General features: G+C 34.7%; 1 protein-coding gene across 2 annotated transcripts in view; it reads left to right on the plus strand.

Moving 5' to 3' along the window:
• Positions 1-20,021, plus strand: part of LOC123677788 (retinal guanylyl cyclase 2) — a 163,773-nt gene that overhangs the window by 30,308 nt on the left and 113,444 nt on the right. For both annotated transcript variants that reach the window (XM_045614492.1, XM_045614493.1), the window contains exon 3: positions 13,391-13,543. In XM_045614492.1, coding sequence (XP_045470448.1) covers positions 13,391-13,543 — 153 coding nt within the window. The remainder of the gene's footprint in view (positions 1-13,390; positions 13,544-20,021) is intronic.

A 20,021-nucleotide genomic window follows, 5' to 3' on the forward strand; every position in this document is an offset into this window, starting at 1 on the left:
ATATAAGGTCCAATTCTTAATTGGTATAATTTTTTTCGATTCAGTTTATTACCATTTTCAACATATACTGAGTCGCCAACTTTGAAATCGTATTCCCTTCTGTTCTTGTCATATATTCTCTTATTTTATTCATGGTATCTGTTACTATTTTTTTAAGCCAATTTTCCTATCCTTTTCTAGGTTATTCTTGTCCTTCGCTTTCCTTAGTTCATTTGGTAATAGCTCACATACATACTGTGTCCGTAAAGTATAGAACAAATTTATTTTTAGCTAAACAGACCATTTTAAGGAATAATTCTGAAACACGTCGATTTTTTATTTCAATTTACCGTATTTTGAAATAATAATCTAATATACAGGATGAATTACTTTCGAGTAATGATGTCACCGTCATTTTTTAAATGACCCCCGTTTTGTCTCGATTTTCCGATTACTCTAGCTGAACTTATTCTAAAAATGTATCACATGTTGATTTCAATTGGTACAGGGTGGACAAAAATACAATAGTTTTGTGTGTGCTCATAAAGTAACGCGTAACATTCTTCATCAGTTAAATGAACAGTATTATCAAAAATACTTATTGTCTAGCAGCAATTGGTTTGAATGTAACACCCTGTAGTTTGTTACATTCTTAGATTAATGAAAATGAGATGTTTCCAAACATGTTTGGTAGGTACTTGTGGTCTACAGACAGAATATGATAGAAATTATTTCTTATCAATTTGAAAAAACATAGTCGTCTAGTTTTTTGAGGAATGTCATTATTTGTTCAGTAATTTATTGGTGTTCAATGACAGTTTAGTACTACAATATTTATGGTATTCGTGAATGTTTTAATTATTGCTTAGATTCAATTTATTATTTTTGTCCACCCTGTACTCTGTACCAATTGGAATCAACATGTGATACATTTTTGGAATCAGCTCAGCTAAAGTAATCAGAAAATTGAGACAAAATGGGGGTGTTCCATTAAAAAAAAATGACGGTGGCGTCATTACTCGAAAGTAATTAATTAAAATACGGTAAATTAAAATCAGAAATCGACGTGTTTCAGGATTATTTCTCAAAATGGTCTGAATTTGTTCCATACTCAACGTCCACAGTGTATACTAATCTTGAACAGTATTTCCATCAAGACTTTTCGATTCAGGGATGAATTCCCTTCAAAGTCTGATCACCAGTAAGGTCGTCGAAATGGCTCGAATAGAACCGTTGGTTAACCAGCGTGTGATACCCTGTGGTGGACAACTCCAACCCCATTTCCAGTTACACACATTGTGGACTGTTAATACCCCAGCACGACATACAAACGCCAATTAACCATTCGGTATACTTCAATGGCAACAATCAATTAGGACGCTGGTCGAATTGCCTGCTGTGTTCCTGACTGGCCAACGGGAATATCAGATTCGCGCCATGTCCGTCATCGTGAATTCATTACGTGGGGATTCGCCAGTGACGGCCACTGCAGGGAGGTTAGTGGGACATCATTCTACCGATTGATTTAATGAATGACTAAGGGTTTTCCAATAAGATGTTTCATCTTGAATAGCCCTCTGTGGGGGTAGACGTCACTTTTGAAGCTGTCATCTTTTGACATCTGACAGTATAGCTGCGCCATTACTGAAAATGGAACGATACACGTATTGAATTTTAACAATTTCAATGAGCTTCTTTTGACATTTGACAGTAGAACTACGGCATTACTGAAAATGGCATTGAATTTTAACAATTTCAATACGTGTATCTTTCCATTTTTAGTAATGGCGTAGTTATACTGTTAAATGTCAAAAGATGACATCTTCAAAAGTGACATCTACCCCCACAGGGGGCTATTCAAAATTGAACATCTTATTGGAAAACCCTTAATCATTCATTGACAATCGGTAGAATGATGTCCCACTAACCTCAATACAAAATTAAGGGAAAATTGTGTAGTCATAGTTTGCATAACTAAAGCATTTTTGGGTCGTCGTGAAGCACCTTCACGGATGGTAATTGTGAAACTGGTAGAAAAATTCAAGGTGTCAGACAAGTTAGTGATGAGAAGAAAAACTGAAAATATTGCTGCTGTAATCCGTAGTGTTGAAGAAACTCATCAGTTTTGTCCATTCCTCGTTGATATTGGAAATAAGTATTCCACAAAACACTTTACACCATATTTTGCATATAGACTTAGGTTTTCAAGCCTTTGAAGTTCAGTTAACACAAGAACTCAAGCAAGTCGATCACCAGCAACGTTGTATCTTCGCTGATTGGGTACTCGAAAGGCTTAAAAATGATCCTGATTTTCATCGAAAAATCATCTCCAGTGATGAGGACCCATTTCACCTCGAAGAGTCAGTTAAATTGTTGCATTTGTGGCTCGGGAAATCCAAGAATGATTGTTTGAAAGCCTCTCAATCTTCAACGTGTCACTGTTTGGTGAGGTTTTTGGGCTGGTGGTGTGATTGGACCTTACTTATCCAAAATGTGTTTAGTATTGAGATCATTTGAGAGGGTGTTCAAATGATTTCCACCATTAGACCAGATGCCAAAGATTTCATTCACATATCCATCCATGTTGAAGGCTTCATTTTAGGAGTTCAATCAAAAAGTTATACTTAGCAAACTCATAAAAGGAGACAAATGCTGTATCAAACCAATGATACCAACTTGGACTCTCGCGTTTGAAGAGTAATAATGTCCTAGCGTACTAACGCAGCTAGAGGCGGGGGAGTAGGCGAAAGAACATTACGTATTATAGTATCTAATGTATTGTCGTTCATTATTTATAACACAGCAGCATTTATTTCCTCGATCGACAATTTTAATAAAGAAAGAATTTCTTGAGGGTTGCTTCTCAGGGATAACCATAAAATTCGAATTCTATTGACACAATTCTTCATTATATTAGTGGAACACCATGATACAAAGAAATATTATTATCTTTGTATCAAGTGTCATGGCATGAACACGTCCTACTTCCTATAGACGACGTTGCCCAATGATGCTGGGATTGCTTGGTTATAAAAAAAATATGCGATTATGCTACTCTGAAAAGGTTCCGAAGCAATAGAAAGAACTGGCAAAATTTCCGATTGAGTAACAGACTTCTCAAACGTCAATCTGTGTTCTCATCATCCACGTGTTCGATAGATCCGAGAATAGATCGGAGTAATGACTCTTCAGTGGTACAACAGTAGCTCTGTTGAGTTGTTCAGATCCGCAAATTCAAAGATAAAAATCGCCATGATGATAGCCAACCTTCTTAAAGGAGACGGCACATAAAGAAGATGAAGAATGACTCTTCGACTGTTTTCAGAAACTAAACAAAATTATATTATTATTGTTATTATTATTATCATACAATAAGAATTAAGATTCCTATAAACTCATCATCAAAAAAAGATATGAAATGGATTTAGAAGCAGCCAAAAAAATAACTCTTGAATGTGAATTCAAGGTGTGGAAGAAGATATTATCAAGAATTCTCGAGTAAAAACTTAGTTATTATTTTGAATTCGATATTGAGAATGTATTAGATATCAAAGAGACATCTGAAAAAACTGATACATATTGAAAATGATTTATTTTTATTAGTTCAATCTTCGTATTTTTCATATTTGATTTTTTTTTCTGATTTTCAAGTTTTTCCAATGAGCGGAAAAGATGAAATTCAGTCCATTTCATGAAAAAACTTTAAAATAAATACTTGAATTTTCGTTCACATTGGGTATCCATAAGAGCCCAGCTCCAAGACCTGAAATATATGATATCATGCCAGCCGAATAGTTTTTATAGTTATAGAATAGTTTTTATAGTTAAAGAATAGTTCACATGATTCACAGCTTTTCTAATTTCCTTCAATATGAACTGATTTAATCTTTGGCCGCTTATTCGAAAAACATGAAAATCACGAAAAACTATTCGGCTGGCATGATATCATATCTTTCAGGTCTTGGAGCTGGGCCCTTAGGGGGAACCAATGTGAACGAAAATTTCGATATTTATAAATTTTTCAATCCTCCATAAAATGGACTAAATTCCATCTTTGGCCGCTCATTCGGAAATATGAAAATCACCAAAACCTCTTTGGCCGGTATGAAATTCTTCAATTCCATTCTGAAATTGAGCCCTAGATGTAGTCTATGTGATGAACGAAATATTGATTCTTGCTAGATTTTTCATTTTTCTATTAGATGAACCTGATTTAATTATGTTCGCGCATCCAGAAATTTAATAAAACAATCGAAAATTATGAAAGTGTGTTTGACCGTGGTGGAATGAATGGATCCCGTGGAGCTGGCCGGCCGAGAGCTTACATTACTAGGGTTAAATTTATTCACTTCAAGAATCAAGAACAGCATCCAATATAGTAATCAACTAAGATGAAGAATTTGATTCTGGATTATTTCCGAGATTTGCACAGTATATTCAAATTCGAAACTGACACAACTTTTTTTTTCGAAGAAACGTTTCCTTCCGACCTAAACGTGACGAGCCGCCACTGGCATTTATAATGGAACGCGCGACTACTTTCCTTTTACGGGTAGGCGTCCTATTTCGATATTGTTAATGGCAGCAACTTTGGCGCAAATTATGGAGCGGAAGTTTCTCTGGAACAGACCGAAATGCTCTCAACTGTTGGAGTTGGACAACTCTCCAGTCTCCAAAGCGGTGGAGTGGCGACATTTGGATTGACCGACATTCCGTAAATTATTCGGTGTGAACTCGGTTATGGAGCTTTGTGGCATATGGCAGGATTTCACCCCATTTGCATTCGGGCAATGCTGATTTTCCAGGAGGCTTTTCGCTGAAAAAAAAATTTCGTCGAAACATGTCTTTAGAAGTCAAATATTGGTATACAGAGAGAGTCTCTAACTACTCGTACATATATTCATGTGAACAGTGGATTCTTGAGGTCAAACGAACACTTTTTTCCTTTACTATTTTTATTCGATTCGGTGAAAAAATATAGCCATTTTGAATTTTCATAATGAACTATGCTACCCCTGGAAACCTTCTCACTGAAGCTTTTCCAACCATAAGAAAAATTCCCTAATTGAAATAAAGATATAACTAGGAAAAAACCTAATGATTCATAGATAATATGTTCAAATATTAATAATCATTCATGTTAATATATTCAAAATTAGAATTAAGTCTATTATATTATTTATGATTGAGAGTTAAAATGAAAAATATTTGATTGACGAAAATTTTTGTAAATAATAAGCTATGGAAAGTAGTAGCATGGCAAAAATGAAGATAGATCATCGAAGCCTGAAAGCAAGGTCTTTTTCGATCGACGATTGCGGCGAAAACATTCGAAGGGAACGTCAAAAAGAAAAATTGAAAAAGGGCAGTTAAAAGGTTCTGTAAAATTGAAGGAAATGGAATATATAAATAGATAATAATATAATAAAAAACTGCGAGCGGAAGAATCTTATAAGTTTGATTGAAGGCAGAACAAAGAAAATGAAATTTGAATTATCAATATATTTTACGTAATTAAATAAAATAATACAAAATAATTTCCACTGGATTATAATCCAGTGGAAATTGTCAAGTAAGGACCGGATCCATTTTATATTTTTTTTAATTTTTACGTAATTCAAAAGGACATTGAATAACGAACAATTCAATATAAGTAATTAGTTAGGTTTGTTGTTTTGTTCAAAAAATATATATAATTCTAAATGTGAATACTCAAAATTTATATTGTGTGACTAGAACCCAGCACAAATCTCAATTTTTATTTTCAAAATAACTGATAGAATTGATCAATTTCAGTTAGTTAGGTTTGGTGTGTTTTTTAAAAATATATATATAATTCTGAATTTGAATACTCAAAATTCTTATTGTAACTAGAACCTAGCTCACATCTTGAAATATTCCAAAATAAGTTATAGAAATCATATCAGTTGGCACCCAACGTGGGGCTCCAATTGATATGAGTGAGAATAATGAATATTTACAGATATTTACACTGTGTTTTGAAATTGTGTTATTCACGAGGTAACGAGGTTGTTCACTAAATGAAAATCATCAAAGATCTAAAAAAAAGCAACAAAATATTGAATTTCCATGCATAGTTTCAAAATTTTCGAGATAACCTACTGAGTATTATTTCCCAATAAATTGTGTGGATTAAAAACAAATTACTTTGTATGTGCAGTCCATTCAGACCGAAAGCAATTCCTTTATCATAATGGAAAAAGTTTGCGTTGTAACATTTATTACCATAAAAAATATTGATGCATCACTCAGTTCAATATTTCTGGAGCCATGAGTATGAAAATGAAGGCATGAATCGAGAGAATGTTATGACTTGTTATTCAACGGATGATGGATAAGTTGGACTCCAATTGCGATTCAATTAGTTCTATAATGTGTACCTACACCTGAAATGTGATTATATCCGAAACTAATCCAATTAGTCTCTGTGCGGTAATTAAGACTTTTTTATGAAACAAAGATTGTAATTATTACTCGAACTTCTCGCATTGATTTGTTTATTCAACATTTACTTCTCAATTGTGTAAATTTTTCATATATTACTTGATTCATTTAGATTTTTGCATTGAAAATAAACTTGAAATTGAATATTCTGCTTCTTTCAACTTACTGAATTTGTTTTTAGAACAATTATGGCCCCTTGTAATATTGGCAATTATATGCTTCAGCATGAAATTATCGAATAGTAAATAAATAGAATTATTTCAATATGTAGTGGTAGGTTTCGATGTAAGCTTTAATGCCCTGAAGAAGAATACAGTAATGTTCGGTTGATGGGTGTCATTTCATATACGAACTACAGCAGCAATATTCTCAACTGAGCGATGCAACTCGTTTCAATACACCAAATTTTTTGCCAGTTTTACTATTGATGGCCGAGAAGAGACTTTAGTTTTGGGAATTTCCACTTGCATTTTCAATATTTTGTTGAATGCTGACTTATAAGTTGCTATTCAGGGTTAATCAGAAGTTTTTTTTCAACCCAAATTCCGAAACATCCTGTGGAATAATTTTGTGGTCCATTTTTTTCAAATTTCGAGTTTTCATCAAGAACCATCGCTTTTCAACATTTCGTTTTTATTTGTGGTTTCAAGTGCACTAGTAAATCTTTAAGTGAGAAATAAACAGTTCACCCAATTCGTGGTAATGAAAAATTTTAACGATATGGCTTTGCTCATTGTGTCATAGCGCCACCGAGAAAGCTCAGTTTTTAAGTGTACTAATGAGAAGGCAACAATATGTTGTTCAGTTAAAATGATAATCAGTTCAAAACTCATTGGCAAACTTATTGAATTCAAGTAAAAAATCAAAAAACAATTTTTTTTTAATACAGATTAATATTTTTTATTTAATGCCTGCATACATCGGTTCTAACTGTCAATAAGGTTTCGAATAGCATCTGGAGGAAAATTATATTTCTTAAAATAAATCGCTGATGACAACTTGCACACTCAAAGCCATAAACCAAAAAACAAAGCATTGAAAGAGATTGGATCTCGATGAGAATTGGTTTTTTGAAAAATTCTGATCACGAAATTATTCCACAGAATATTTCAAAATTAGGGTTCAACAAAAAACTCCTGAGTAACCCTGAATAGTGACTAATAAGTCAGCATTCAAAAAAAGATTGAATATGGAAGATGAAATTAATGATTTTATCTACAATTAACAATTTACTGAAAAAATTCAAAAATTGAGCTGAATATGAAACTACGAAACTTCAAATTCTATCAAATATCAACTTGTTGCGTTTTTTTGCAGCTGTATATAGTGACAAAGGCACAATTCTCGTAAGTTTCAAATTCGTGAAACTTTTTTTATTTAATTCGATAATATGCCTTGTCATTACTAAAGAAGAATTTCGACTTTTGAGAAGAAAGAACTTTTCCTACCGCTCATTATCACCGAAGTAATCACAAAGGATCGGGATTAAGGATCTCATCAATTTCCTCTTCTCCACGATCCCGTCGAACACAACGTCCCTTCCAGATATCGGCAAAGCCAACGAGCTATACGATCAATTCGGTAACAGATCTAACAGGCAGATATACAATGACTCGGAAGAATTCCTGCTTCCGTAGTGCTCTCAGAAACCGGTTGAAGCGTGTAACAGTCCAATTACATGCTCGTACATCGTGTTTAGATCGGTCCATGGCATATTATTGCTAGCTACTTTAGAGCCGAACGTGATGCATTTCTGAGTTATGTTCATGTCAGTGAATAACTATAAACTTTGACCCAACGAATGGGATTCCACGTGGCGTTAGGCCCCTTTCACATGATCGAAGTTTTAGATTGTCAACGGGATAGGTAACAATGCACACTAAGGATCCTTTCACGCTTTCTGGACAAATTAGGTCTTTCAGTTCAATACTTCTCTTTGTATTCAACACGTTGCATTGGAAAATTTCAAAAGTTTGAACGATGGTTCAGAAATCGTATGATATTGTTAGGATATTGAATTCAAATTGGATTGGATTTGATGCACCGCAACCTTATGGTGTATTGTGGCACCTATGAGATCTATTCGCGCTATTAGTCGTATTCCAGTTCCAGTGTTCTAATGAACTCCAATATCTGGGATCGTTTCAAGGTTAATACCTCCTCACTTCTACAAGTCTGTTGTCTCTTGTCTTGCGCTGGATAGCAATGACCTTACCCGGTGATTGAGTTTCGTTCTTTTCCCCACAGAATCTGCACTTACCGTTTTCTGATCGATTTATTCTCATGAGGTGCTTCCTGAGGCAGCAATGCTCTGTAAGGAATCCAGTATTTGGAGATGAAGCATATTATTGCTGAGATCCAATTAAATCTTGCAGTATCAAAATTTCGTTGAAACTTTCTGGAATGGTCCAACCCAGAAAGATTGTGGCCTGCTGGAAGCAAAAAGAATTTCTCTCAATGGAAAGCTCCCACATGGAAACTGGGTTCGACATATGAGGATATTGAATCAACTAGATTCAAACCTCTTGGCAAAACCATCGGATGTTATGCTAACCATCTTCGAATTTAAAAGGCCCTTGTCATAACTAACCGTCCTAGTGCAATAAGTCTCATAAATCGTTTGGACAAAAAGTCATCCATATGGTTCACCGATGGATCACAATCAGAGCGAGGCACTGGCATTGGGATATATCCTAAACTGAGAATCCCTAAAGCCCTGAGAATGACCCCTTTATTTTACGGACCGAGATACTAGCTGTTCACGTATGCACTCAGGAGTGTCTTAAAATGAACGTGAAGGGGGCGCATGTCTACATCACCACGGTCAACACCTGCCTGACCTGAGTCTTTCTGTGGGCTATGAAAAAACCAATATAAGGCAGCAGTCCAGCAATGGGAGTTGAATAACAGGATAACCCACTGAACAAGCACTCCTGTACTTACTCAGGCCAAGAAATTTGTGATCATTTCATCTACCTATGCCATAAAGCTCTTGAAGCTGTCACGAGCCGAGCTTCGGGTGATGGTGGGACTGCTGACGGGGCACTGTCGGTACAAACATCATTTGTACTGTAAGGGAAAGTCAGCAGATGAGATGCAGGCTCTGTGAATCAGAAGCAGAAACAGCTTAACACATGGTATGCAAGTGTCCAGAGCTGGCTGGCCTAAGAACCATTCATATGGGGAAGTCGGTCCTGGATACCCGTGAGGTAACGGCCAAGACCCCTAAGGAGGTTGTCAGTTCTGTCAATGCCATTGACGACCTCCTTGGGTTTCTATGAATGAGTAGAGTAAAGAACAAAAGATCTACATGGTCGCAGTTTCCAGAATGCTAACCAAGCCACAACGACCCTAGTTTCAATAATAATAATAATAACCTAGGAAGATTCTGCCAGAGTGTTGCCCTTTCGGTAATTTCCTTTTGCTTTTATTTCTCCCAGGTACATTTACATATACCACATAAAAGATCTAAGCCAATGAAAGTACTTTGTGCTTCTTTTCTGGCAAGTATGTTGGCCTCTTCGTTTCCTTTGGTTCCCGAGTGACCGGGAACTCAGACAGAACAGACTCTTGCCTATTTCATTGGGTTTCCTTCGGCACTCCAATACCATCTCAGATTCGAGATATGTGAGCTGAAAGCTTCGATTTCAGCCTGACTGTCCCATTTTTTATAGTTTCTTACTAGGTTTATTTCCACACATCTATCGATTGTAAGTCTCTCAAAGAAAGACACTTGGACAGCGGCCTAACGATAGTGAGCATTTTAGGTTTGGTGTTTTTAAAATATATACAATTCTGAATTTGAACTCGAAATTCTTATTGTAACTAGAACCCAGCCCACATCTGGAAATATTCCAACATAAGTGATAGAAATCATCAGTTGGCACCCAACGTGGGGCGCCAATTGATATGAGTGAGAATAATGAATATTTACAGATATTTACACCGTGTTTTGAAGTTGTGTTATTCACGAGGTGACGAGGTTGTTCACTAAATGAAAATCATCAAAGATCTAAAGAAAACCAACAAATTATTGAATTTCCATGCATAGTTTCAAAATTTTCAAGATTACTGAGTATTACTTCCCAAAAAATTGTGTGGAATGAGCATTTTGTGGCAGTTCCGATTACTTCAGCGTCTCCTGCGCCAGTTATCATCGTGGTTTTAGTATTGAGTACCATCTGTGTATCTGTTAAGACATAATAAGCAACCACAGCTCGATAGGATCATTTGGTTCATATTCTCTAAGGAAATATAGTAGAGAACAAGATATATATATGGTGAATAAATATTATTATTATTATGATTTTTCATGTTGTGAGTAACCTTCAGCTCCTGAATATCGCAAATAAATATTCTTTGTTAAGATTGAAGAAATTTCAATATTGAATCTAGTAGATACTAGTGCAGATTCTCTCACGAACTATAACCCTGACCGCGTGAAAGCGGCCTTACCTTTCTGGATTTGGACGAGAGTTAAAGCGCTATAATATTCTCGGGACAATGCATAATTCGCTTGAAGGAATTGCATTTGTGCATGCATGCAAAGGCAGATGACTCCCGTAACTTCTGAAAATTGCAGGTTTAGTATTGAAATTTATGTTTTAAAGTTGGCGCAATATAGGGAAAAAATTAGTTTATGGTATCAAATAACTTTTTTATGATTAAAATTTTATATTTAGAGTACTTCGGGAAGAGATGGATGGTTGTTGATTAACAGTCGGTAATATTCAACAAAACAGATATTGCTGGGAACTTCAGCATAAAATGGATTTTGACTATCTCGTTATCCACGTAGATCTGAAACTATTCATTGAATTTATTCTCGTTTGAAGTTGAGGAGAAGAAAGATTTCTCATTTGAATATCTACTATGGTAGAACTTGGAAATAAGTTAGGTATAAACAAATCTCATTTGAACAAGTACCAAAAGGGTGGAGGTATTCAGAGAGGCACAAAAAAATAATAAAAATAAAAGTCAAATTCTTCATCATCTGATCCAGAACCTTATTTTTTTTTTAATTTCAATGGTTATGGTTGTGCTATGAATATATAATTCTGCACAAAGCTTGTAATGATGATAATATTATACAGGGTGTTTCCAAATTAGACGTGAACCTTGAAGAACGTGTTAGTATCACTCATTTGCTGTCGATTGAGCCATATTTATTTGTTGACCGAAAATCAAAAGTTTCCGAGATAATTGAATTCTTGTGTTTTTCAAACGATTTCTCATTTCCCATCAATTTTTCCTACGTTGACCACATTTGATTGGAATTTTTGATTATTTTCATCAGGAAAGAATATGATATGTATGAAAAAAGCAAAATTATGCTGTATTAGCTGTTTATAAGAATGATTTGAAAGTTGTTATATGAAGAAAAAAATAGTAAATTTCTAATATGAATTTGTCCGCAACTTTGTAATAATTGTAATATATGTATGACAAAATTATTTCAAAAAATCGAATAAATTGAACGAAAATTAAAAAAAAAGTTAGAATGTGTAGACATTAGTTTTGTATCAGCAGATTTTGATTTGAAATGGAGAAAAAGCATTGAATTAAATTTGTTATTATTGCTATTAAATTCAAAATTTCAATAGAAAATGTATTCATGAATGATGTTCGAAATGACCTCCACTATCCCTTACACGAGCACGTGCCCTCTTTCTTACTTCTTCAGTTGTTACTTTCCGTCTGAAATCAACTCTCAATTTTCTCGCTGCTTCGTTTATTCGGACTACTCGCCGGCCACGAAAATAATCCAAAATTATAATCAAATTTGGTCAATGTAGAAAAAATTGACGAAAATTAAGTGAGGTGAGAATTCTTTTAAAAATCCCAAGAATTCAAATATCTCGTAAATTGTTGATTTTTGGTTATACTGAATATGGCTCAAATGACAGCAAATGAGTCAAACTAACACGTTCTCCAAAGTTTACGTCTAATTTGGGAATATAAACAAAATATCAACTTGTTCGCATCTATAATCACGGAAATATTTTGTATTTAGTATTTTTCTTCAATATCCTTCACAAATTTTCTTACTAGTTTCAAAATTCGCACACAGCTTGAAATTGATATTTCATAGCCACAATCAAAATATCAAGTCCGTTGATTTCGTGAAAGACGTAGTGTAATTTTTTCGATATTCTTCTTGAATATGCTATGTTCCTATAGTTACACGATGAACAATAAATTTCGCACAGGACAATATATAGTTGTTCTATATTCTACATCCATATGAATATTTTCATAATGATCGAACACAAAATCAGTTCAACGAACGAGCGCTAAAAGAAAGATGTAAAATATAGAAGCGGAATTACCGAGGATTGCAATAAAGAACCACTTTTTTCATGGCATAATAGGTATATTCTACAAGTTGCAGAATGGGCTCGTATTCCAATACGAATGCATGAGTGTTGGAATTGCCTTCTGCAACGAGTATAAGACGATATTTCCTCTATTTCAGTCAAGTTTTGTAAAATATGGTCGAAATTCAATGAAAAATTCAGATTATACATCTTAGTGACTTTTGTATTGTATCTTGGCAGTTGTCATTGTTACCTAAATTGACAGATTACGGAATTTGAATTTGAATCGTACGTTCGAATTTCGAAATAATTTATAATCAGGCATTGAATTCGTCAATTATGTCTGACGAAATCGATTTAATACCACCAGGATTAGTAGAAATTGCGAATGAAGTTACAAATTATTTCACTATATCCAAATTATATGATATTGACAACTGACGTGTGTTAAAATTTGATAAGATCAGAAGTCAGTGTAGACAACCACAAAACGAAAAATATAACTGAAAACAATGCTGTTATGAGTTTCTTACAGCACTGTTTTTGGTACTGTAATGAACTCATTCAAATACTAAGAGATAGAGAAAATTAATTATTCAATAAACTGAACCTATATTTCTCTTTTTTAGGAAGAGGCTGGTGGCCAGTGGTGGCGCAATCCATAGACCTCAGTCTGAGGGAGGTGGGCATCACCCCCCGTCACTCCCTAATCATCGGGGGCAGCGCCACCGCCAGACAGATCGAGAACAAGTTGCGAGTCCTGAAGAGGCACTCCTGCACAGGTGAGTTCAACAGGCGTTCCGGCGTCCCTACGGACGTAAAAAGAGGCCCGGCGTCGTTTTTGTTAGGCCGTCGAGGAAACGCGGTAATTTGTTGGCGTTTACTGTAATTTCCGGTGGCGATTGTTATTGCCGATTCGATTTAATGGCAACGTTACGATTGTTAGTTTTTTCATTGCGGCGATTTCTCGAGGGAGGCCTGTTGATTCAGCGGGTTCATGTTAGGAGAGGACAGTACGTGGTTTAGTTGAGCCCGTAAGTCCAATACGCTCTATTAGTGTGACGTCACACACCGCCATTTTTGGGTCTCCTGTCAGTGTTCGGAATCCAAACAAATAAATTGTCATTCAAATTAGTACGGTGTCGTTGAAGGAATTGGCTTATCTTCATAAATAAGAGTATTTGAGGAAAGATTACGGTATTAATTGATATCCAGAAGGAACGAGGTTAATACCAGTAAGTTTGAATCCTGTTTCATTCCCCAGATTTTGTAAAAAGCCCTGTTTATTAGTTGAACTTCAAGTTCTTACTTACTGGAATTAATCTCGTGCCTTCTGTCTATCAACTAATAGTAAAATCGTTGCTGAAATAATCTTATTTATCAAAATAAGCCAATTCCTTCAACGACAACGTACTAATTTGAATGACAATTTGTTTGTTTGGATTCCGAACACTGACAGAAGAACTAAAATAGTGGTGTGTGACGTCATCACTAATAGAGCGTATTTAGAACCAGTTGGTAGTTTTTTCGAACGGTAGGTGCAAGTTGGTGGTAGTTCTAATGGAAAAGTAGATCTAAATGATTTCCTACAAAGCAGTAGGTACTGTGGTGGTAACGATACGTCTTGAAATTGTAAATATCTAATGCGAAGAACAGATATAAAATTTCATTAGTTAAATGAAGATAGTATCATTCAGTCATTTGAACAATTCCCTTTCCAATATCGATTTAAGGGAAGGAGGTAAAAGTGGGCGTGTTCGAATTGATTCGGTCTACCGGTGTCTCTGCTACGAACTACGACTATGAAGCACCCGGAATTGATGGAATACACAATTAAGCAATTAAAAACTTACCAGGAGAAGCTCGAGATGAAATCGTTGAAATAGCCAGATTCAGAAGCAGAATATTATCTAAACGAATGGAAAACGATGGATACAATCTTAATTTGGAAGAAAGGAAAACACAAAAAAGACCAAACGAATTATAGACCCATAAGACTTTTATCGGTAATTAGGTAGTTAATTGAAAGAGAAATTAATTCAAAGAAAACTAACACCTTTCGTAGAAGAAAAAAAGAATTCCAGATCACCAGTTTGGGTTTTGCAAAGAGCATTCAATGATCCACCAACCGGTACGACTAACGGATAATATTAAGGAGCAAATAAACCTATTTACAGATATTGGTGCAATATATTTAGATGTAGAAAAGGCATTTTATAAAATGTGACATCAAGGCCTGATATACAAAATGAAGTTGATGAAATTTCCAATCAACTTATGAGATTAAGACAATCGTGCCTGGATAATATGAAATCTAGAGTGAATATCGATAGTACCAGGTCAACGTTCAGAGAAATTAAAGCTGGAGTTCCCCAAGGATCGGTGATAGGACCGCTGCTGTTCAATTTATACATGGCAAAAATGAATAGATGCAAGGTAGCAGGTAGCTCAATTTGCAGATGACACCGCTATTTACTATCACAGGAGAATGCGGAAAACAATTACTAGGGAGTTACAGAAAAACCTAGATAAATTTATGGAATACTCCAAGAAATAGAGATCAGAGTTAATACATCGAAAAAAGTTGCAATCTACTTCGGAAGATTAACAGTATAAAGAAAGAAAAAGCAGGAAACGTCAGAATAGAAAATCAGAAGTTAGGATAGAAAAAGGAAGCAAAATATCTGGTAGTAATACTAGATGAAAGAATGAACTTCAACAAACTCATAGAAGAAAACAGAAAAAGGCGGGGCAATTGCACGGTAGACTGCACCCGTTGTTCAATCCGAAAAGTAAACTTTCCTCAGAAAATAAGATGACGATAATAAAAATAGTGCTAATGCCAAGCATTCCGTATGCAGGAGTAACCTGGTATAATACGAAAGACAATAATAAAGAACAGTTGCAAAGTACACTAAATACAGTTATCCAGAACAGCGGTTGGCGCCCAATTTATATAAGCAACCAACAAATTTCAGAGGAATTGAAAAATTAAACTATTGAGGAAATGGTTAACAAACAAAGAAATAAGACGATAAAGACGCTGAAAGAGCATGGGAATAAGGAATTAAGAAAAATACTACAAATCAAAATAAGAATGACAGATAAGAGGAAATACCTGTTTCAAAGAACCAAGTAGAAGAAAAAGTGACATGCAGTAGGGAGAAAAGTCTATCAATTGGACAACAGTAGGAAATCGGAGAAATTGAAGTAGATGTATATACATATTCCAATAATATCATTATGAGTTCGATAGGAATTGAATTGTAATTTATTATGAAAGTTTGCAGTTTCTCAAAAATTTTTTTCATTTTTGAACGACGACACACAGATGTCGGAAATTCGAACAATTCTGAAGATCGCCACCTTAAAGAGGGAGTTTCTAGGCATCTTAAGCATAACCTATTGAACACAAATGACATAAGAAATGTCAAAAATAATACACAGTGTTGCCATTAAAATAATTTCAAATTGTATTCCTATTCATTATTTCATTGTAATATATAAAAGTACAATGAGTTCCATCATTTAAGTACATATTTATAAACATCGTGCCATATTCTACGATTTTTGAAGTTCCATTCGCGTCTCCTGTCGCCGCTCTTCATAAAAAAGCCTATTTTCACGAAAACCACGACAGCGCCGCAAATTACATCCTAATGAACAATTCACGTCGTGGGTGGAATCCCTTAGACGTCGAGGCCGTCGGTATTTCGGCAAACAATTTAAATTCGCCCCTCTCGTCTCCCGAAAATCATCATGAGAGCTTCCTTTCCATTATCCCTGGAAGAGCATAATTTTCTCGCTCCTCCTCACTTTTATTCGTTCCAATTTTTTGAGGCATCGGGAGATTTTTTCTTATAAGGAAAAAGGCTGATTTATTATTCATCAACGTGAACGGGGGGAGGCGGGGGATTGGCTGGAATAACAAGAGATTTTAATGTTGGAGCTGACGTCAACTCGCGTTTTGGGGAAAATCATCTGGGAGTGTTTGCCATTTTTTATTTATTTTTCGGCATTCGGCTGACGACAAAGATGTTCATTGTTGGGGCGAATTCTTAATGGCATTTCATTTTAACGTTGTTTTTTCCTCGAGGGAAGAGTGCAGAGAAGGATATTTAGATGTGTCAGTTTGAGTTTTACCCCATAATATTTTTTATACATGTAGTTTACCCAGTGAAAAGTCGATTTATAAGTGCTCCTCGCAATATTCTTTCAAACGTACCTACCTACAGCAAATTCAACCACAAAATATAGAATTAATTCACTATAATACATTTTGTTCATGGGATTTTATCAATAAAATATAGGAAAATAATTCGGTTGGCAGTAAAAAACAGGAAAACAATGTGAACAACAAGATTTAATAAGATATAAAACAACATAACATGTGCATTACCACTAAAGATGAATGCGTGACCGCATATTTACTTCAACGATAATGATGTTGGAAAAAAGTACTATACAAGATGTCTTGGAGGAAATCAGAGGTTTCATGCGATTTGTGCTTGAAAATAGTTCAACTGAAACCGAGAGCAGAAAATATCATGGATAAAACCATTTCAAATTAAACTGTAACAAATTGAAGAAGAAAACAAGCCATTCAATTGGAGAAGCATTTTAGGAGTAAAAATCTGATGGTTTTTGGTATGCGGAGGAAATCACAGAATACATTACTCAATACATTCAACGAATTATTAGATGTGAAAATACAAGTATTTTTACACAGTTGGAAAAGACGTAAATTGTTCGGTGAATTTTCAATTTGTCTCTAATCTACTGAAAAACGAAATTATCTTGAGGAGAAAGGAAAGCGTCTTAAGGGATGTACCAGTGCAATTGCAAATGATCTTACTGCTAAGCAATAAAGTGATTTGAATATTTTGAGAAAATATCTTGATAAAGACAAGCAGAAACACAAGGTACACATATCAAGGGATTCAAGAGAACAATGTTTGTTGAAGGCAAGGCATACTCAACGAACTAGTTAGAAACAGGAGAAGAATAATTTAACGAAGAGAGGAAAACGGACATAATGAATTCGGGAATATGAACAAACTCGGAACGTAAAACAAGAGGAACAAGGTTAGCCAAGAGACGACAAGAAGAAGACAAAAATAAAACGAACAAGAACAAAAATTCTATCGTATTTATAAATTATGATGTTAAAAATTATTTTCTCTACTTCAGTATCGTAATGAGTTCATTACAGTTCTAAAAACAGTGATGTAATGAACTCATTACAGCATTGTTTTCAGTTATATTTTTCGTTCAGTGGTTGTCTACACAGACTTCCAATCCTATCAAAATTCAACATACGTCAAATTGTCAATATAATATATTTTGGATTTAGTGAAATGATTTGCGACATTATATTCGCAATTTCTCTTAATTTGTTGTTGTGAAATCGATTTCGTCAGACATAATTGACGAGTTTAATACGTAATTATAAATTATTTCAAAACTCGAAACGTACGATTCAAATTGAAATTCCGTAATCTGTCAATTTTCGTAACAGTCACACCAACTGCCAAGGTACAATACAAATGTCACTAGGATGTATAATCTGAATTTTTCATTGAATTTCGACAATATTTAACAAAACTAGACTGAAATAGAGAAAATATCGTCTAATACTCGTTGCAGAAGGCAATTCCAACACTCATGCGCTCCTTCGTCGCTCGTTTTCGAATTTCGCATTCGTGTTGGAATAGGAGCTCATTCTGCAACTTGTTTTAGAATATACTATTTTTTTACTACCCCTACAGAAAGTTTCAAAATTCGTATATCTCGACAACTATGTATTTGTCTATTTTAATCACTATGCAACGTTTTACTGTGCGGTTTACTTTAATGTAAACAAAAAGCACGATCAACAACCAATACGTTAGCTTCTTTGAAGTGTTCAGCACGGCGAAAAACCAATGAGATAAAACCTTTAGTGGTAGCCAAGGAAACGATTTAAAAACAGTCCGCGTAGCGGATAGCCTTTTGACGTTTCGTATTTGTGTCTCGATTTGCTACTAGTTTTTGGTTTTGCCTAAGTTTTTATGGAAATGAATGCGGTCGTAGATAAAGTATAGTACACAACTTGAGTCGTAAGACAATAACGCAATCCTAGGATTTTTCTAGTCGTACGTAATATGCTTCTACAACTCTTGTTATATAATATATTACGAGTATTAACTCTTTCCACATTAGTCCTTAATATCAGAAGTATAAAAAAAAAATTCAATTATTTCGAAATATTTCTTGAAAGAATCAACAAGAATTACCACTTATATTTGATTTTGACTGACTGTACATCGATTAGGACTTATTATTATATCAATTATTGGTAGTAATTGTTTACTCATTGTAAAAGGATAATCTCCTTATGCTTTTCTTGTAGATTGTTCAGAGAGAATAAGAAATATGATGTTTATTTTACCTGGGATTTGAATCTTTATTAATTTTTTTATCGTCAACAGGCAGCACCAATTGCCGACTCGATGGATAATTGTTTTATCCATGTTTCGAATAATTCTCTTTGTAATTGGATTTTAAAGAATAAACTTCCTTATTATATTATTATCATATCTGAAACCGTTCAAGAAAGACTTCTTTTTGGAGCAAATTAAGATCTTGAAATACGCTTATCCAGTATTCTGATCCGTCGCTAGGCAACAGACTTTTCCGGACTGTTTTCGATCCGAAAAAGTTACTTTTCCGGTCCAGGCCATCACAATTTATACCTGTTGGTTTTCATATAGGTCCACTTTGGATAGTAGGTCAACTCCCTCTTAAAACGAACTCACGTCAGGAACATGCATCGAATATATTATTAGATATATGTATGAAACGCTTATTATACAAGATCTATTTTTGTATATTTATAGTTATGTTGCATGTTGCAGTGTGTATAATTAAAAACATAGTTTGAACTTTACCTAAAACGTATTGTTTTTCTCAACAGAAGCTCTCAATTTGACCATTACATTACCTGAATTGTCAGCGACATTGCTGTTTTCTTCTTCGATAATATTAGTACTTACAGATTCTTGTCTTCGACAATTCCACCTCCAAATAACATATATATTGTATACCTTCGGCAATAGTTGAGAATTTCTCTTTTCCATGTTTCTTTGAAGAAATTTAATCTTCTCGAGCATTTGTTAGGGATTCACGGCTTGGCTTGATATTCGAGCTACTTGGCTCAAGCTCAAGCTCAAGTAGCTTAAGCTTAACTTGAAATCAACTCAAGTTCAAGTCAAGTAGTTG

This window comes from Harmonia axyridis, chromosome 4 (assembly GCF_914767665.1).
Source record: "Harmonia axyridis chromosome 4, icHarAxyr1.1, whole genome shotgun sequence".
NCBI classification, from domain to species: Eukaryota; Metazoa; Arthropoda; class Insecta; order Coleoptera; family Coccinellidae; genus Harmonia; species Harmonia axyridis.